General features: G+C 49.1%; 1 protein-coding gene across 2 annotated transcripts in view; it reads right to left on the reverse strand.

Annotated features, from left to right (window-relative positions):
- The window catches only part of UBE2R2 (ubiquitin conjugating enzyme E2 R2), a 157,681-nt gene that overhangs the window by 89,852 nt on the left and 47,445 nt on the right, over window positions 1-20,384 (reverse strand). For both annotated transcript variants that reach the window (XM_078674722.1, XM_078674723.1), the window contains exon 2: window positions 4,308-4,394. In XM_078674722.1, coding sequence (XP_078530848.1) covers window positions 4,308-4,394 — 87 coding nt within the window. The remainder of the gene's footprint in view (window positions 1-4,307; window positions 4,395-20,384) is intronic.

Consider the following 20,384-nt stretch of genomic DNA (forward strand, 5'->3'; position numbering starts at 1 on the left):
CTTAAATAGGTTTTATTTTGTACAAAGTCCTAGATGTTCGTTCATTCCTCATCAATTCACATGTTTAATCTCAACTTCATATGGAGTGGGGGGCTTTGTGCAGTTGGGGAGGGGGAGGCTAAAGAAAATAGCGTGATTTGATTTTCAGGACTCTTTATCAGAACAAGGATCTTCAGCATATGTGGTTGCTTGCTGATTATCAGTTAAAACCAGAACACAGTGACCTTAATAAAATGATTGTGCTTTGTGGTCTACCTCAACATCCCTAGAATGTCCTGGGAACGAAATCAACCCACAATATAACATTTAGTTTACCCTCTCACAGCTTCTTCCAGTAGCCAAAAAGGTAATGTTTCTCCTTCAGAGTAAGTGAAAATGAACACATAAATTGAAAGAATCTTGTCAAGAGCAAATCAGGAGCCGGTGGCAATAGTATCCACTTAGGAATGGGTGGGATGTGTGCGGAGTTGTTGCAGCGGTCTGATGTGTCTGTATAGGTTTGTGTAGGAAAGGGTGGGCCCGCTGCTATTTTTAGGTCACGCCTAGCGTTGCTGCGCCCATGCGTAGCTCGCTCGGCGAGATTTATTGCTTACAAGGAATTTCAGAAGAGGGCTTGAAACCCCGCCCCTCATTTCAATTGGGTGGCATCACCGTCGCTGCTAAACAGTGGCCTGCCATTGGAAATTAGGGTTTTTGGGTAACGCCCTTTGAGCCCGACTCTGTGGCCTGCTTTGAGTCTGTCGCAAAGCAGTTTCTTATCTTCATAGGTCCAGGCGTTTCTAATTAGAAACACATGGCCCCATAAAGACAAGAGATCGATGCTTGTAATTACTACCGGGACGGACACCAGAAAGGACCCCCCCCACAAACCCAAACTCGTGCTTAAGGCTTCAGCTACTGGCCAAGCCACTGCTCGAGCTTTGGAAGGAGTTTAGACCGCAGCGCTGTAAGGGTGTCACTGAGCGACCTCTCAGCAGGTAATCTCCTTGGGCAGCCTCTCTCCACAGGTGTCGGTCGTACTGACAGCGGTCACAGCAGCAAGGAGCACCCGCAGGAATCGGAGGATATCAGATGGCACGCGCGTGGTCACGGGACACCAGCGAACCAGAGGACAGGCATAGACTCTGGGAGGTTGGTAAAGCGACTTGAAGCGATAGAGGCCGGGTGGCTCAAACCATGGGTTGCCCTACAGAAACCGCGGCGTAGCAAAGCTGGGCTTACTTCACTTTGATGAGTGAGCTACTTCCTAACACTAATCTCATTCAACAGGGCTGTGAGACCCCGCTTCCTGCCAGGGCTCTTAGACACGCATACAGACAAGGCTGGATCGACAACACCATTTCCTATATGCATACTCCGTAAATAATCAGCATCGCTTGTTTCACCCATGTGAAGCCACCTACTTGACAAGAGGCAGGGCGTGCAGCCGCTAAATGCTGTGCCCGGTGAGTCAGTCGTGCACGCGTTCATGCCAACACACAAACAATGTTGAAGTGGCGAGCCGCGAGCGTGGCAATCACGTACATCAAAATCTTCTGGCCGCTCATAATGAGAAAAAGACTAAATCTGCCCTTCAATCAGCAGAATATATAAATCACCGGCAAGTAGCTCCATGTCGCGTTGTTTCAGCCATCCTGCATGTATAGCCAACAGTATATTGCATTCTGGAAAATGTAGTTTCCCTTTGAACATTGGAAGTATGGTCTTGAAAGAAAAAGAAAAAAAAAAAAAAACAGCCCACGGGAGTCCTTGTTGTCACACTTACCACGGTCTTGCTTTGCCGCTGTGGGAGACTCATATGCGCCGTCACATCAAAACTCTAGAAACGCAACAACCACACCTGGAGTGAAGAGCACAACGGCCCCCATAGACCAAAGGCTTCTGAACACAGCTGGCTCCAATCATCGCACCAACCCGTAGCCATTTTTCATACCATTTCAGGTTACAGCAGCAGGAAACCCAATTGAATCAGAGACGACATTTTTGTCCTATTTTAGCTGATTTTCTTTTCATGAATCATAATTGTTGTGAGATTAAAAATTAAAGTAATCAAGTGTTTACAAACTGTGCTACTTTGTAAAATGCCTGGGTTTACTATGTTGTTTCTGTGCACACTTCAGTACATCACAAGTACATATGTGCATAATAGGATGGTGACATGCAAAGTAGATGCATGTGATGGAAGAAAGTTGGAAATGAGGAACCCACTACCTTCTCACTAGGCACTGCGGGGGCCCTCAGGATATACCAGAGGTGTTGGTGTGCATAGGACGTATGAAGGAAAATCTGTGTGACATTAGGCTAGTTTAATCAGGTGTTTTTCTCTGCCCTGAAGTATGCAACTAAACACATATCTCACCTTGGCTGAGCAAAGCACGAGCCCGGCTAAAGGATAAACCATGAACTGACTGAAGCTCACACAACGCTCTTTAAGAGTTTTTGGAGGCATGTGCAGTGCTTGGGATGGAAATTGCTCCTTCTATAGTGAGTCACGTGACGTACACATCCTGTCGTCCCGATGGCAGTCGCAGTGGCAAGGGCTCAACAAGCATTTGCAATGCAGTAGGTCTTTCATTTGCGAGTTTGAGCAATTGGCATTGTAAATGACAATGCCTTTTATTTAGGTGTTTAAAAAAAACACAAATAAATGGCAGTCATTTACAATCCCAATAGGTCAAACTTTCTAAAATGCGAGACCTATTGCATTGCAAATGCTTGTTTTTGATGGTGGGTTGTGCGATTTACTGTCTACCAGCACTCCAGTCTTGCATCTTGAGCCTTGATGCCCTTGGGCTAAGTTGCGCTATAGAAATCTCACTTCATTCATTCATTCTCAATCAGGCCCTTCTGCAGGGTGTGTAGACTTTTGAGGGCAGCAATGTTGCAATCAGGAATGTTCAAATGCTTTGCTCGTTTCATTTGTACAATAACCCAGCTATCTTCAGTTTTTTTTTTTCCCCTCCATGTATTCGGGTGACGTACTGTCTCACTGGGCGTTTCACTTCATGCTCTCCATTTGCTTATAGTTCAGGCATATGCCATGTCTGCTATGTTCCATATTTGATTATTGCTACGACCTTTGCACTTTCAGTCATGCGGATGTATGCATGTGGGAGGGCTCAACCCCCTTGGATTTTGTAGGTGTTTCTAGTAATGATTTGTTTATGCAATTTCATCTACCACAATGTATATGCTTGTAGTTATTTGAAACGGCCAGCTGTTGACAAAATATTCAATCAAAACATATGTAAACTAACAAAAAAACACAAAAGACAAATCAGGAGCCTGATAGATATCCTGCAGGTGGGCTGCATCAACTGAAAATGTTCAATCTAATCAGGGAGAGGTTAATGCAAAGATCTGTTTCCCCAACTGGGACAATCACTAGGAGCCCAGAATGATTATAAAAGTGTAAAAACTGAGAAGGATCATGGACAAATAGAAACACTTTACGTAGGCAGAGGGCCGTCACCTTAAGATTAACTTTTGAGAAGAAGTCTGCTATGTGAGCAGGAAAGAGGCTCAAGATTCAACATGCAATGAGATTATATATTTAGGTCTGCCCAAGAGAAAGCGTTAGCTGTTTTACCAGGCACAGGTAATATATATATATATATATATATATATATATATATATATATATATTTTTTTAAACCTCTTTCATCCTTTGCGTTAGAGGTAGCTGTGAATGCTAATACAACAAAAAAAGCTTAAGTGATTTTTTTTGTCCTATGTATAACGGACCTAGGCAGCATATGTGTAGTCATTAAGAAATGTTATTTGGCTCTTGCTGTCTTGCAAAGATCCAGAAATATGCACAAACGTAAAATATATTACACATTCATTTTTATGAAGGATCAAGTCGTAGATCACAGTGATTAATATATTTTTATATTGGGCAGATCCCGGACAACTGGATTTAAAAAGTTGTACGGTAGAGCATTAAACATTTTACAGTTGACAAATAATTTACAATTCTCACTTGCAAACCATTTTAGAGTAACCATGGAGGATTTTAGCCAATAAATATTTGTATATAGCTTTACCACATATGAGGAATGTGAAGAAGTGTACAGGCAAATTTAGCCGCTTGCACAAAAGGCACTAGCAAAGCCAAGGGGACTTCATAAACCTGAGCAAATATCTAACAAACGGCTAAGACCACAGTACTAAAAAGCAAAAAACAAAATGTAGTGGAGTTCACCATTAAGCATTCATATCTTGTCAAAGTGCGCAGGCATTAACAAGGGAAGAACAAAGTAATAAACTTTAAAGATGCCCATCGTTTAAATTAAGTTCAGCCTCACCTCATAAATATTGGGATGCCACATTTTGGTCAGGAACCTGAAAGTTGGAGGAGAGTAAGGATAGTCCATGGGGAATTTAATATGAGCCTAGAATGCAAAAAAAAAAAAAGAGAATGGTCAATCTCCCATCAAGACTTATATGAACATTAACAAAATGATTACTTGCATACAACAACTGTTACCAAATTTTTAAATGTCGCCTGTTCTACATTATATGATAGCTACAAATTAACTGGTGAAAATGCCCAGTAATAAACATCTGTAAATATAATTTTCCAATTGGTACTGTAGTTGGGTGGGAATTTGTTTTGGGTTACTGTTCTTTTTCAACCAGTCATAACCAATCACCATATTACCCACCCCAGGCATTAATTTGCTCCACTCACCAAAATGAACCACAATAGAGGCTTCCAGTTATATGAAATAGATTAACATTTCACTGTAGTTATCCATATTTAAATTTTGGTCACTGTTTACATGTGAAAAAAACCTCTGATTAGTGTATTTCTACAAGTGTCAGTTTCTTCTCCCCATCCGCCCCATTAAGGTTCTTTCCTTCTCTCCCACAGCAACCCTAGTTTTTGACCACCCCTCCCAACAAACGGAAGATTTTTTTAAAAGTGCTGACACGTCAGAGTACTTTCACCATACTGCTCTCCACCCCCACCTGCTCACCACCAGCTCACCTGAACCGATTGACACAGCCAAAAGATGGCCCATAGGAGAGACTTATTGCTTTTGCAAATGCTTGTTGCTATCTGCCTATAACAATGAAGGCTCAAGTGTATCCCGACCTACTCCATCCCTCCTTGTTTCCCCACATCATTATTTTAGGGTCGAGCTATACTGATCTACACACCGATCTCACAAGACCATGACGTATCTTGGGCCAATATTGGAACTATGAGAGACAACTACGGGGCAGTCTCAAATCCTTAAGGAAGTATCTGCCAGGTAATGATTCGTATCCCGTGCCCTACACAACTCCAAAACCTTGGCAGATTGTAATAGTATCTATCGAAGCATATCAATTGTTTACATCTGAGACGGGAGGATATTGCCAGGGAATTCGGTGCCAAATTTGCCTCGGACCATTCTTCGTTTATCTTTTCAAAGGTCAAACTCCAGTTTGTTCCTTAGGGTCAATAAAGGGTCGGGTGAATTAATCACCAACAATCTGTATAACCGCAACACGCTTTTTCTAACATTTGAAGTGTCTGCTGCCAATAAAGTGGTTATAGAGGGTGAGGAAAAACGGACAAAGTCTGAATTGAACCAACTATTTCCCCACTGAATAAAAGTTTAAATATGCCCTGAAAACATTTATAAAAAATGTTTTCCCCAATTATGCACAACTTCTCAACAGCGGACTACCAACAACATTTTCATACACAACTGCCACTGTTTGAAGCACCAGATACACAAGCAATGGCAGGTTCAAAGGGTGGCTGAGTTAAGATGGCGTGGATCCCATCAGTATGGTCAGAAGAACAAAGGGTAGACATTCGTGGGACAAGCAAACGCACAAAGCCCAGACACTTCTGCTGCCTCCATGCAGGTGGGTACAGTAGTCCATGGGTTAAAGCCACATTCGAAGCAGAAAGGCAGCCGTCCCTAGCAACAGGCAGGCTGCACACCCTGGAACACTGGCAGCCTATTTATGCCAATGCCTTGTCAGCACCCCGGCTCTGCAAACAGCCTGGATCATCCTGCTCAAACGTGCAAAGCTCGACTGAGAGCAGCAGAAGCCAGACTCCCAACTCGGCAAATGTGCACGGCGATGAGAATTGGGTCAACTAAACCGTGGTGGCCAAAAACCAAAGATGGTTGTTGGCTATGCAGTGCTTTTGTTCACACCAGGCTCATTGCTCTGCGGAAATCGATGTCTTAATGCAGCCTTTCGGGCTTCCCGGCATTCCACATTGTGGAGTTATAAACATGAGCAAGTGGAATTATAAACAAGAGCATGTGCACCATAGAAGGGCGGCCATTTCTAAAGTCGAAGGATTCAATTTCAGTAAAAAAAATAAAAACAAAAACATTTATTGAGGAGGGATTATGTCGTGCTGTTCTGCTGCGTGCAAAACGTTTGTAGATAACTTTCCTGGAGTTTGCGGGATGCCACAGCTTCGACGGGTGACATGCACAGCTGCCCAGGCGTCTCTCAAAGATAACTACCGGGTGCCTACACGCCCAGGATAATTTTTCCCCTGCAACTCTCAGTGTAAATGCTAGTTTTTTTGCAAGTCCCTTAATGAATAAGCAGGCTTGCATGTGACTCCATATATATATATGTTGGACAGGCCACATGAAGGGCTCGCTCCCTCCCCGCAGGACAGGGCCCGGGCCACCGTCAGCACCATTGCCCGGCCCAGCCGCCATCTTGGACACGGCACCACGCGGCCGCGCGGACTCAGCCCGACCCCAACCCTGGGCCTGGCCAGGCCCCGACATCCCGGCACCACCCTCCACCCAGGAGGTGAACGGCCCACTTGGCAGGTCAATGGGAGTACGAAGTGTCGATGGCTCTCCCCCGCCAGGTGCCGAGCACCCCCAGCCTCCCCGGGCGCTGGCTCCACCCCCCTGCTGGGTGTCTGGACTCCCTCATCCCAGACCTCCCGACCTCCAAGAGCGAGGGTCCGGACATCAAAGGGCGCCAGACCTATAACTGAGGCAACCCCAGGACAGGAAGGCAGTTGTATCCTGGAGTCGAGAGACACCGCGACGAACTCATCCTTGACGGACTGTTGGCGCTGCCACAGCCCTGCCTTGTGAACTCTTGTCCTGCCTGCTGGCGCTGCCGCGGCCCTCTGCAACCTTCATCCTCGTGGGACCTGCTGGCGCTGCCGCGGCCCTCTGCAACCTTCATCCTCGTGGGACCTGCTGGCGCTGCCGCGGCCCTCTGCAACCTTCATCCTCGTGGGACCTGCTGGCGCTGCCGCGGCCCTCTGCAACCTTCATCTTCGTGGGACCTGCTGGCGCTGCCGCGGCCCGTTGCACCCTGCATTCTCGTGGGACCTGCTGGCGCTGCCGCGGCCCGTTGTAACCTTCATCCTCGTTGGGACCTGCCGCGGCCCGTTGCCACCTACGACCTCTTCGGGACCTGCCGGCGCTGCCGCGGTCTGACCCATCCGAACACCGAGCTCGAGGATTGTGAGCTATCACCGTTACACACCCGTACCCGTGGGTACCAAGACTGTCCCGCTACCCCCTTCCCTTACTAGAGACTAGAATTGAGAGGATCATCGTGTCCTGATCGCCTTGTATCGTACCACTCTACTACCAGAAGTGCCTATAAAAGGTGTTACCCTAATCTTTGTGTGGTGTCCATCTGTGGGGGGGAAGTTACCTGTCTGTGCGATCACTGTGCTCGGCCGACCCTCCAGGTCCCCGTCTAACAAAATATATATATATATATATATATATATATATATATATATATATATATATATATATATATATATATATATATATATATATATATATATTACCAGTCCCATGACAACACAACCTATTATACATCTTTACACTATTTAACAGGACTATGCTTGGACATCACCGACACCAGGGAGGACGACTCTGCAAAACAAGAACTGCCAAAACTAATAGGTTCCACCTTGGGACCTGTTGGCCGTGCCAACTGCTTTGGTGGTGCTATACAGCGTCAGGTCACTGTACAACATTGTAAAAAAAGATATATATTTTTCTGTTTTGGCTAAGTGTGATTCATGGGTGGTGCATCATTACACATACATGCAGGCGTCAGAACGCATGCAAACAGCAGTGGAAATATGAAGACAACATTTCAGGGGGAGGGGAGAGTTACCTGGGGGTAGCAAACAAGGGAGACACCTGGAAAACACACACCTGTGATGTGGTGAAGCATGAAAAAAAACGAGAGCAAAAAGCAGAAGAACAAGCAAAGGGCGGAGAGCAGCACTTTGTGGCATGCTTAAGCTAAAAGAAAAGAGTAGTTCCATGTAAGTGAGCGATGGCAGGACAGGTAAAATAGCATCAAGTCAATAGATTAAGGTGGCAAATGAGAGAGCCAGTCAACCAATGGTAAGCCCACATAATCCAACCCTCTCCCTGTCTACATCCTTGGAAGCTTTGCTCAAATAAGGCTCCCTCAGACAAAAACGTAATTATAACAGTTAGCTAAACAGTACTGTTAAGAAAAACATTTTAACAAGGCCCATAAAAGTTAATGATCAATTTAAGAAAAATTTTATAAACCTGAAGAAAATCAAACTGTAAGGATCACAAATTTGAATAAACGTCCATTAAAGCATTTGAAACAGGCATTCACATAGATGAAAGGGGAAATATGAACAAGACGTGGCAAAGCTAACAGGTCGGTCTTTTTGTTAGGCGGAGTAATTAGCAATAACTGAACAGCATTTGGGCGTGGTGGTCCCAGGTGTTCAAGAAGGAAAAACATACAATAAAGCAACATTAAACTATAACAATATGGAAGCTGGGACCCTTGACAGAACAGCTTATTAGAGGTAAGCAGCACTATTTACACAAGAGTGCTATAAAATGAAGTCAAATTATACATTTTATGCAGTATGTGGTTAGTTAGTATTGCACAAGAAAGCAAATATGCATACATGTGTCAGTAAAAAGAGGAGTTTTCAAAATTTGAAAGTGGTATTGTCAAAACCCCTGTTGAAGTACCACAGGGCAAGAGGAGCTACTGGCGCCAACCGCTAGGGTGGGAGTTACTTGGACCGAGATAGGTGCAATGTTTGCATGGGCACAAGACTCAACATACCCACAGTAACCCCAATAAAGGAGTGTCCAGCCAAATACTGGCTTTTACAAAAGAAGTAGTATTTATGTATACAAAGTGAAATTACAGCACACCAGAAATAGTATTTGAAAAGGCTGGCACTTTAGCATTGTCCAATTAAGATTCAGTGCCCCACTTCCGTCTACAGACGGTCGCTACTCTCCATTTACACGAGAACATTCAGGCTAAAACCGCTTGTAAGAATCTTAGAAGTTCCAAGGTGGCTTTTCCAACAGTCATTCCTCAGCACTGTAGCGCTACAGTCAAAGCATGCTCTCCATGGGTGGGTGATCAGTCTTACCGTCTCTAATAGGTGATGAGATACAGAAGGCCCAGATGCATATCAGGGGCCTGGGATTTGCAGCTTGGATGCTGCAGGCGAGGTGGCAGGAGTCTACGTGTGTGTGTGTGTGTGTGTGTGTGTGTGTGTGTGTGTGTGTGTGTGTGTGTGTGTGTGTGTGTGTGTGTGTGTGTGTGTGTGTGTGGCGTGGGTGTGTGTGTGGCGTGGGTGTGTGTGTGGCGTGGGTGTGTGTGTGGCGTGGGTGTGTGTGTGGCGTGGGTGTATGGGGGGCGTGGGTGTATGGGGGGCGTGGGAGTGTGGGGGCGTGGGTGTGTGAACGGGGCAGTGTGTGTGGGGGGCGCGTGTGTGAACGGGGCAGAGAGCGTGTGAGTGTGGGGGGGCGTGTGTGTGGGGGGCGTGTGTGTGGGGGGCGTGTGTGGGGGGGGCGCGTGTGTGTGGGGGGGCGTGTGTGTGTGGGGGGGCGCGTGTGTGTGGGGGGGCGCGTGTGTGTGGGGGGGCGCGTGTGTGTGGGGGGGCGCGTGTGTGTGGGGGGGCGCGTGTGTGTGGGGGGGCGCGTGTGTGTGGGGGGGCGCGTGTGTGTGGGGGGGCGCGTGTGTGTGGGGGGGCGCGTGTGTGTGGGGGGGCGCGTGTGTGTGGGGGGGCGCGTGTGTGTGGGGGGGCGCGTGTGTGTGGGGGGGCGCGTGTGTGTGGGGGGGCGCGTGTGTGTGGGGGGGCGCGTGTGTGTGGGGGGCGCGTGTGTGTGGGGGGGCGCGTGTGTGTGGGGGGGCGCGTGTGTGGGGGGGCGCGTGTGTGGGGGGGCGCGTGTGTGGGGGGGCGCGTGTGTGGGGGGGCGCGTGTGTGGGGGGGCGCGTGTGTGGGGGGGCGCGCGTGTGTGGGGGGCGCGTGTGTGGGGGGGCGCGTGTGTGGGGGGGCGCGTGTGTGGGGGGGCGCGTGTGTGGGGGGGCGCGTGTGTAGGGGCGGGCGTGTGTGTGTGTGTAGGGGGGCGGGTGTGTGTGTGGGGGGGCGGGTGTGTGTGGGGGGGCGGGTGTGTGTGGGGGGCGGGTGTGTGTGGGGGGGCGGGTGTGTGTGTGGGGGGCGGGCGTGTGTGGGGGGCGGGCGTGTGTGGGGGGGGCGTGTGTGTGGGGCGGGCGTGTGTGTGGGGGGCGGGCCGTGTGTGAAAGGGGGGGCCGTGTGTGTGTGAAAGGGGGGGCGTGTGTGTGTGAAAGGGGGGGCCGTGTGTGTGTGAAAGGGGGGGCCGTGTGTGTGTGAAAGGGGGGGCCGTGTGTGTGTGTGAAAGGGGGGGCCGTGTGTGTGTGTGAAAGGGGGGGCCGTGTGTGTGTGTGAAAGGGGGGGCCGTGTGTGTGTGTGAAAGGGGGGGCCGTGTGTGTGTGTGAAAGGGGGGGCCGTGTGTGTGTGTGAAAGGGGGGGCCGTGTGTGTGTGAAAGGGGGGGCCGTGTGTGTGTGAAAGGGGGGGCCGTGTGTGTGTGAGAAAGGGGGGGCCGTGTGTGTGTGAGAAAGGGGGGGCCGTGTGTGTGTGAGAAAGGGGGGGCCGTGTGTGTGTGTGAAAGGGGGGGCCGTGTGTGTGTGTGTGAAAGGGGGGGCCGTGTGTGTGTGTGAAAGGGGGGGCCGTGTGTGTGTGTGAAAGGGGGGGCCGTGTGTGTGTGTGAAAGGGGGGGCCGTGTGTGTGTGTGAAAGGGGGGGCCGTGTGTGTGTGTGTGAAAGGGGGGGCCGTGTGTGTGTGTGAAAGGGGGGGCCGTGTGTGTGTGTGAAAGGGGGGGCCGTGGGCGCGTGAAAGGGGGGGCCGTGGGCGCGTGAAAGGGGGGGCCGTGGGCGCGTGAAAGGGGGGGCCGTGGGCGCGTGAAAGGGGGGGCCGTGGGCGCGTGAAAGGGGGGGCCGTGGGCGCGTGAAAGGGGGGGCCGTGGGCGCGTGAAAGGGGGGGCCGTGGGCGCGTGAAAGGGGGGGCCGTGGGCGCGTGAAAGGGGGGGCCGTGGGCGCGTGAAAGGGGGGGCCGTGGGCGCGTGAAAGGGGGGGCCGTGGGCGCGTGAAAGGGGGGGCCGTGGGCGCGTGAAAGGGGGGGCCGTGGGCGCGTGAAAGGGGGGGCCGTGGGCGCGTGAAAGGGGGGGCCGTGGGCGCGTGAAAGGGGGGGCCGTGGGCGCGTGAAAGGGGGGGCCGTGGGCGCGTGAAAGGGGGGGCCGTGGGCGCGTGAAAGGGGGGGCCGTGGGCGCGTGAAAGGGGGGGCCGTGGGCGCGTGAAAGGGGGGGCCGTGGGCGCGTGAAAGGGGGGGCCGTGGGCGCGTGAAAGGGGGGGCCGTGGGCGCGTGAAAGGGGGGGCCGTGGGCGCGTGAAAGGGGGGGCCGTGGGCGCGTGAAAGGGGGGGCCGTGGGCGCGTGAAAGGGGGGGCCGTGGGCGCGTGAAAGGGGGGGCCGTGGGCGCGTGAAAGGGGGGGCCGTGGGCGCGTGAAAGGGGGGGCCGTGGGCGCGTGAAAGGGGGGCCGTGGGCGCGTGAAAGGGGGGCCGTGGGCACGTGAAAGGGGGGCCGTGGGCACGTGAAAGGGGGGGCCGTGGGCACGTGAAAGGGGGGGCCGTGGGCACGTGAAAGGGGGGGCCGTGGGCACGTGAAAGGGGGGGCCGTGGGCGCGTGAAAGGGGGGGCCGTGGGCGCGTGAAAGGGGGGGCCGTGGGCGCGTGAAAGGGGGGCCGTGGGCGCGTGAAAGGGGGGCCGTGGGCGCGTGAAAGGGGGGCCGTGTGCGCGTGAAAGAATGAATAAAATTTATAACGCGCAAACAGTAACCCGAAAGTATCAAGGCGCCTAACAAAACAGATCAAAAGTGAGATTGCTGCATCGCTACAGGTACGCTTGAGTAAAAAGGTGAGTTTTCAAAGCCCTTTTGAATGCCTGAAAGGAAGGTAGTGATCTTATTTCCAGGGGAAGAGCATTCCACCACTTAGGGGCCAAGGTGGAGAAAGCCCTGCCACCCCATTTCACTCTCCTGAAACGGGGGGCCGATAGCAGGAGTCTACCGGAAGACCGTCGATTCCTAGTGGGAGAGTAGCGGGACAGGATAGATCCTAGACCAGTGGGGCTGTTTTTGGCCAGGGCCCTGTAAGTCAGGCATACGGTCTTAAAGTGGATCCGCGACTCGACAGGGAGCCAATGTAGCAACTTTCTAGCTGCTGTGGCTGAGGTGCGCCTGGGAAGATCCAGGACAAACCTTGCACCAGCATTCTGGACTACCTGCAAGCGCTGCAGTAGGCTCTTTTTCAAGCCCGCATACAGCGCATTGCAGTAGTCCATTCTGGAGCTGATAAGGGCAACAGCTAGCTGCTCTTATCAAGGGCAGGGTCTATCATAACCCCCAGATTTTTTGTGGAGGAGGTGGGGGTAGGACAGGCTCCTAATGAGTCTGGCCACCAGCTGGAAGACCATACTTCCTCTTTCCCTCCAAACACCATCACCTCTGTCTTCTCTCCATTTAGTTTGAGCGAATTTTTGATCATCCATTTACCGACCGCCTCCATACAAGATCTAAAATTGGAGGCGGTCAGGACGCTAGCGTGGGAGAGAGAGAGACCAGGATCTGGGTGTCGTCTGCATAGGAAACTATCTCCATCCCATAAGATCTGATAAGCCTGGCATGTGGGGTCACGTAGATGTTGAATAGGGTCGGACTAAGGGCCGACCCCTGAGGGACCCCACATTGCACAGGGAGGGATGGAGATAGGTACTCCCCCAGCTTCACTCTCTGCACTCGATGGGTGAGGAAAGACGTGAGAAGATCCAGAGCTGCTCCACGCACCCCAATCTCCCTCAGCCGAGATGTAAGTACTGAGGGAGAGAGGGTATCAAATGCCGCAGTGAGATCTAGAAGGATCAGGAGGGTGGTCTGGCCCTCATCAACACGTGTGCGTATGTTATCTAACACTATGGTGAGGGCTGATTCAGTGCTGTGTTCCCTCCTGAAACTATGTTGGGAGAAGTCGAGACATTCCGAGCTCTCAATGAAGGCGGCAAGGTGCGTATTAAGGTGCACCTCTAGCATTTTTGCTGGTGCAGGGAGTAGGGAAATAGGCCGGAAGTTTTTTAAGACCGTCGGATCCAGGGAGGGCTTTTTTAAAAGAGGTTTAACAACCGCTCTTTTCCATTGAATGGGAAAGACACCATCTCTCATGCCTCTATTCATAATGTCTACCAGAGGAGGTAGGAGAGTTTCCCTGCATTGTTTTAGAATCCCTAGGGGACATATATCCAAAGGAGAGCCTGATTTGGTTTTGTTAAGGAGGCTATCAAGCGTATCCACAGAGAGAGGGGGGAAGGAGTCTAAGGTTCCCGGGAGGGTTTGTTCTACCGGGGCAGGGTCCTTAGGCCCAAAAGTAGGGGGCCCGCTCATGAGCGATTTTTGTAGCTCTAAGGCAGAGTAGATGTCAGATATTTTTGTCTGAAAGAAAGAGGCGATGTTATTACAAAGCTCTTGGGACGCCACTACTGGATCAGGGGATTGAAGGGTTATAAGTGAATCTACAACCCTAAAGAGCTCTTTAGGAGAGGACAGTGAAGTGGTCAGGGTCGTAAAGTGCTCGTTTGGCTTTAATAATTTCGGCCTTGTATTTTCTAAGCAGGATCTTATGAGCATCCTTATCTTTTAGGTTCCATCCTGTATGCCAGAGGCGCTCCTGTCTCCTAACCTCCTGTCTCAGAAGTCTCAGGTGTTTAGAGAACTAAGGGGCTGAGGGTCTTTTCCTGGTACGTCGGCAGAGTTGTAGGGGGGCTAATTCATCTAGAGCTTCCGTCAAGGTTCTATCAAACTGCATGGCAGCTATGGGAGCACTTTCTTCATGAGAGGGACACCATTTGGATGCCCACCTGGAGAGGGAACTATTTGAGAGGTCTTTGTAATTCCTACGGAGTTCCTGTTTGCTAGGTGTGTTAGGGGGCACAGATGTATGGGGATAACTAAGTAGGAATGGGACGGCCAAATGGTCAGACCATGACAGGTGGATAGATTCCTCAATCGAGATCCTCTCGTCATTGGTAAAAATGCAGTCGAGCGTATGCCCAGCTCGGTGGGTGGCCCCTTTAACCAGCTGGTTAAAGCCGCAGGCTGACAATGTCCAGTAGAGAGATGGTATCTTTGTTGTCGGACCTTTCTAAATGGAAATTAAAATCTCCTAATATAGTAAGGTCTTTTTGGACGAAAAAGGGTTCAAGGACTTGGAACAGCTGTTGTCCAAAATTGGTACGAAGGCCAGGGGGGCGGTATATCAAGATACCGTTTAGGAGGGTTCTGTGGCCACTTTTTATGGCAAAGGAAAGGGCCTGAAAACTGTCTTTAGGGTCAGTAATGGCGACCATATGACAGTGAAGATGGTCTCTATATAGGATGGCGAGTCCTCCACCCACCCGACCTGGTCTATCATGGCGGGACAGGCAGTAACCTTCCGGTATAGCTTCAGTAAGATCTGGACCAGAGGATTCCTTGGCCCAAGTTTCGGTAATAAAGACCATAGAGGGCTTTCTGAGAGAAACGAATTCCCTAAATATGACATTGTGAGCGAGCATTCAAAAGAACAGCCCTTTCTGTCTCGAACAGGTTTACTGGAGTAGTAGCGAGTGACTTGGGTCTAAACCTAGGAAGAAGAGGGGTGGGGCTTACCGCGTTGAGGGTCCCGCAGCCACATGTGAGAGGGCGTAGCAGATCCTCAGGGGGGGTAGGTACGCGGGCATATGCGACTCGAAGGTTTGAATGCGAGATGGGTCTGAGGGGCATATTTAAAAAAAAGGGGGTTAGAGATAGCATGACCAGACGTCCAGCTGTCTAGCCCGTCCTCAGCGCGGACGGGCGCAGACGGGCTGGACTCTGGCGGGCATCCGCAAACGCGGAGTGGGCCCGTCCCTATTTGTACACAGCTAGAGCGCGTCAGGGCGCAACCACACACAATATGGCCGCTGTCCCGCCCTCACCTCCCCGGGACCAACTCTCACCGTCAACACTCAGCTGAGAGTGGCCCAGGCGGTAGAGGGAGGTAGGAGGAGTCAAATCCAAGTGAAAAGCTTTTTTTTAAAATCAAGCGAGGGCGAGCGCGTGAAAGGGGGGGCCGTGTGCGCGTGAAAGGGGGGGCCGTGTGCGCGTGAAAGGGGGGGCCGTGTGCGCGTGAAAGGGGGGGCCGTGTGTCTGTGTGGGGGCAGTGTGCTTGCGTTAAGGGGGGCCGTGTGCCTGCGTTAAGGGGGCCGTGTGCCTGCGTTAAGGGGGGCCGTGTGCCTGCGTTAAGGGGGGCCGTGTGCTTGCGTTAAGGGGGGCCGTGTGCTTGCGTTAAGGGGGGCCGTGTGCTTGCGTTAAGGGGGGCCGTGTGCTTGCGTTAAGGGGGGCCGTGTGCTTGCGCTAAGGGGGGCCGTGTGCTTGCGCTAAGGGGGGGGTCGTGTGCTTGCGCTAAGGGGGGGGGTCGTGTGCTTGCGCTAAGGGGGGGGGTCGTGTGCTTGCGCTAAGGGGGGGGGTCGTGTGCTTGCGCTAAGGGGGGGGGTCGTGTGCTTGCGCTAAGGGGGGGGGGGTCGTGTGCTTGCGCTAAGGGGGGGGTCGTGTGTTTCTTGAAGTCTTCTTCGGCATTAGCCAACTCAGTTTTTAGTTCTAAACTGTTTGAAACACAACAAAGCAAGTTCCATACGCACCTATATAAAAGCACAACTACGGTTTAAGGCACGCTCTGCATTTTAGGTCTTCTTTCTAATTCAGCAGTATATCTAAAATTAGCTGAACTAATTAGTAAAGTGCTTTGCCCTTGGTGAGTCGCTCGAGGGGGAGCTGCTATTGGGTCACTGATTGCGCGATGAAGTAAGGGACTGTAATACAGCACAAGCACAGAGGCCAGACAGGATTTAGCTACAAGACCTCACTCAGCTCCCTGCAATATCACACCATCTGCGTGGACTCTGCCCCCTTTCATTAAAACAAACTTAACTCACTGTGATTAAATACTGCCTTTCCTTACTGCACGCCCTCCCTTCTTCCCGCTGATCTCTGGATGCTTGACGCAACGTGGCGTACGCTATCTGAAAAGTGCGCAGGGCAATAGCTTCGGGCAGGTACATTTAGAAACAAGCTGTCTCTGCGTGCACATTTGCTGTCCGTGCAGGCACAGTGAGCAGGAGACAGGGAGGGACAGGATACGTGCACGTGGAAACATGACCCGTACGGGAAAAGAGACATGCATGCGGAGACATGACCTGTACAGGACAGGAGATGTGCACGCATACACATGACCCGTACGGGTACACATCTCCTGTACAGGACAGGAGATGTGCACGCGTACACATGACCCGTACGGGTGCACATCTTCTGTCCACGTGACATGTCTTGTCCCCCTTCGCCCACCAAACCGACAACAATAGGTCTCGCCAAGGCGAGAAGCGCATGCGCTGCCTCGCTAGGCGAGACCTAATAACAGACACCCAAAAAAAAAAAAGTACACTTGAAGTTTGGGAAATAACGTGAAGTGTTAAAGCACATCTAACAGGGGCAGACCCCATGGGAGGATAAAAAGGAGGGACTAATAAGCCTATTCATCAATAAAAACCTGGCACTTACAAAGGAAAGTAAGAGGAGCCATTTGAAAAGATGGGTGGTTTTTAAAGCCCATATTATAGGAACAGCATGCCTCACAAAGCAGCACAAAAAAAGAAACTAGCATTAAAAATGCAATGGGTCTCGCCTTTCATTAAGTTAGCAAAGCAAATGGCTTTAACTTAATCAAAAGGAGAGACCTATTGCATTTTCAATGCTAGTTGACTCCTGCATCAGCACTGAGGAGCTGGAGACCACGGCAGTAGTCGTTGTCGACTATTAAACATTGGACTGCAGTGGTTTAAACCCCTGGGTGAAGTGCACGGTGTAATAAATGGCCAATCCGGCCATGGTGTCATCTCCCTGGTTCAAGCACTCCTAGGCGGCGCTTTAGCCTGTTTGGGGTTTAGAAGATTTATAAATCAACTTGCAACTTTGATTCTGCCTCACTAATTTGGGCCAACGCCACAATTCTGCTTTTATTCAAAGTGAAGCCGAATGCAAGTATGTGCAGACAAAGAATGGTAAACTCCAGGGCCGACAGATCTATTGTTCAATTAGGTGACTCATTAAATGCGAGTTTATACAGTTAACAGCATATGTATCTGAAGGACAATTTTGTACTAGCCGCTGAAAGGTACTGCAAGAATTGCTAGAATTATGAGGCAACTGAGGACCAAATTATGCTGCAGAGTGGACTACATTATGTGGCACGTAATGGAAATTGTCGCACAGTCTGGGGCAGTATTACTTCACTATTTGTGTACTTAAAACATACATTAGCACAGTCTGTGTAAACGTTTTGCCTCATAAGAACCAGTTGAACACATAGATACCACAACTACTAAACATTAGCCATGGCCAGTTATCCTTTGCAAATGGTCTGTACTTCATGATACCGCTTAAGATTGCTTAAGTCACAGATCATTTACAGCTGAAATCTGGAAATGATGCAGTAGCTGGTGGATTCGATGGCAAACATGGCAAATCCATAATTATGCAGAACACACTGAAGCAGAACTGACTAATTGCCGTAGCCCTACCTAAAATGCCCAGGCCTCTCGAATTGTGAATATGATACTGGCCTCATAATTGTATGCCAATAGATGCATGTACAAAAAGTCTGACAATTCTAACTGCTCTACTATTTGATATTTCACAGTAAGAACTCCACAATCGAACATGGATGCACTTTTCACAACTACTTACTTCCCTTGCGAAAGACTGACAAGAAGTTCACCACAAACCAGGAAAACAACCATGCGGTCAGAGAGTTCTCCATATCACTGCCACTGCACAGCGGAGAGTCAATCACTGTTGCTCCAGGTAACATGACGTGTTGAAACGGACGCACGAGTCACGGTCTTCGCCACCAACATGGTGTCCTAGCGATCATAGGGGAAGGCTTCACAGCTCTTTCTGCCACAAACATAGCCAGAAACACAATTGTGTTTATCAGGTCTGTAACAATCTTTCAGTTACACGTGTGAGATGCTTTTTACTCATCTCTGCGAATTACTCCCAATAAACGAAGCTGCAAAAATCCAGTGAAAAAGTGTAAACTGTCCAAAAAACTGCAATTACTAAAAGCGTCAGAAGCCATGCTACTGGTTCCATAAACAACCATGTAAAGACTACATCTTGCTACCAATACACATTATAGCTAGATTTCTATGTGATTATTTAGCTTTTTTTACAGTGCTACTCTACCCAAGGAGTGTCAGAGCGCTTTATAAGCAAACAGGGATACCCTAGTCTCAAGAAACACATTTAATGAGGGAGTAATGCTTATAATTTAAACAAAACGGCGGCCTGTTCACATCGGCGTGCACATCTGTGTCCATCCATACGTGTGCATATTCAGCTTTGACTGAACAGATTACAAAAGGCCCTCGCATGGTGAGAGCAGCGCTGCGAACACCAGGCGAGACCTAAAAACATCAGTGGAAGAATACACTTCATCCAATCAAAGCAATGGTCATACAACTATGCGCTAGGTTCGAGACAAACACAGAAAAGGGTTGAGAGTTATCCAATACAGGACAAAGAAGAGAGATTGACAAGAAAACAATCTAAATCAGGAGCAACGGCTGGCATGAAGCCCATTCAGTGAAGTACAGAACGTTGTCTGCAACAGACGGTTGAAACAGTCAGTTGCATGACCATAAAATACACATTCAATCCTCCGTAAAAACACAGTAAAACATTAAACTGCTTGCCAGTGTGACACATTAACGCTCAACTATAATTCGTTTTTTCAAAAAATGCTGCATGCAGTTACACAAGAATTGCTTCCAGAAACATGTACAATAGCTTCCTTTCGAAATTTACAACAAATGAGGTGAACAAATTAAAACCCACTACTGCTGTCAAATCACACTTTCAACTTTTATGCACAGGGAAAATGCCTTTACTCAACATAAATTAACAGTGTGGCTTCCAAATTGGAGATTTTTGTGGAATGACCATTTCTAAACATTTTTAAAAAACCCCATTTATTATGATTCTAATATTGTAATATTTTAAATATGGTTCATTTTGATACACAATATTTAAATCAAGAAAAAATTAAGCCATACAGACTTAAAAAACATAATTGAGACTAGATTATAAAAATTAAAAAAAAGAAAATAAAAAAAAAACACCAGACAACAAAACAGCCAACACTTGTTTCGCAGTTTCTCTCTTCTGCTTCTTCAGGGCTAAATTTGATACCTTATCAGACTTTAATCTGCAAATTGGACATTGCTTTTCATAAATCACAGTTTTTATATAATTTCTTAGCTGTGATTCAATAGCTTGGTCATCTCAAATTGCATATTTTGATTGTGTAAACACTCAATGTAGAGTTCAAAATCTCGCAAAAGAGCTTCATTTAACTTTTCAGACTACTTTAATCCTAAGTAATCTGGCGACCATTTTGTAAATGGGAAGCATCCAGGCCATTCTTTGTAAAGCATGTTGGGTCCACACATCGATATGCATTAAACCCGAACCATCTGGTGATATAGCATTCCAAAAATGCAATTCACAATTGATTCGCTTACTCTTGATTTTAAAAATTGTGTATCATATAGAATTCCATTTTTATAAGACTTATATTTTTTAATATTGGACTCCCTCAGAAAGTAATCCCCTTTGGAGTGTTACACCGGAAATAATTTGACAGAGTAATTAATAATTATTTGTCCCATGATAGATTCCAGTGTCAGAGGCCACTGTGTAGTTTCGGTTAAGTCGCACTTTCCATTGAAAATACCTTTTTGGATTTTGTTATAACTGTTGACCCGGTGAATGGATTTGAACAAAAGCTTACCAATCTACTAACCCAGCCTGCTAAATTCCAGCAAGCCAAGTTACGTGACGATTTGTTAAAAGTAAAACAATAAATTGAGAAAAAAAAAGTGTGAGGTGTATAAAGTTTAATTTCCCATCTTAGCATTTTCTGTTGC

The sequence above is a fragment of the Lissotriton helveticus genome, chromosome 2_1, assembly GCF_964261635.1.
Source record: "Lissotriton helveticus chromosome 2_1, aLisHel1.1, whole genome shotgun sequence".
NCBI classification, from domain to species: Eukaryota; Metazoa; Chordata; class Amphibia; order Caudata; family Salamandridae; genus Lissotriton; species Lissotriton helveticus.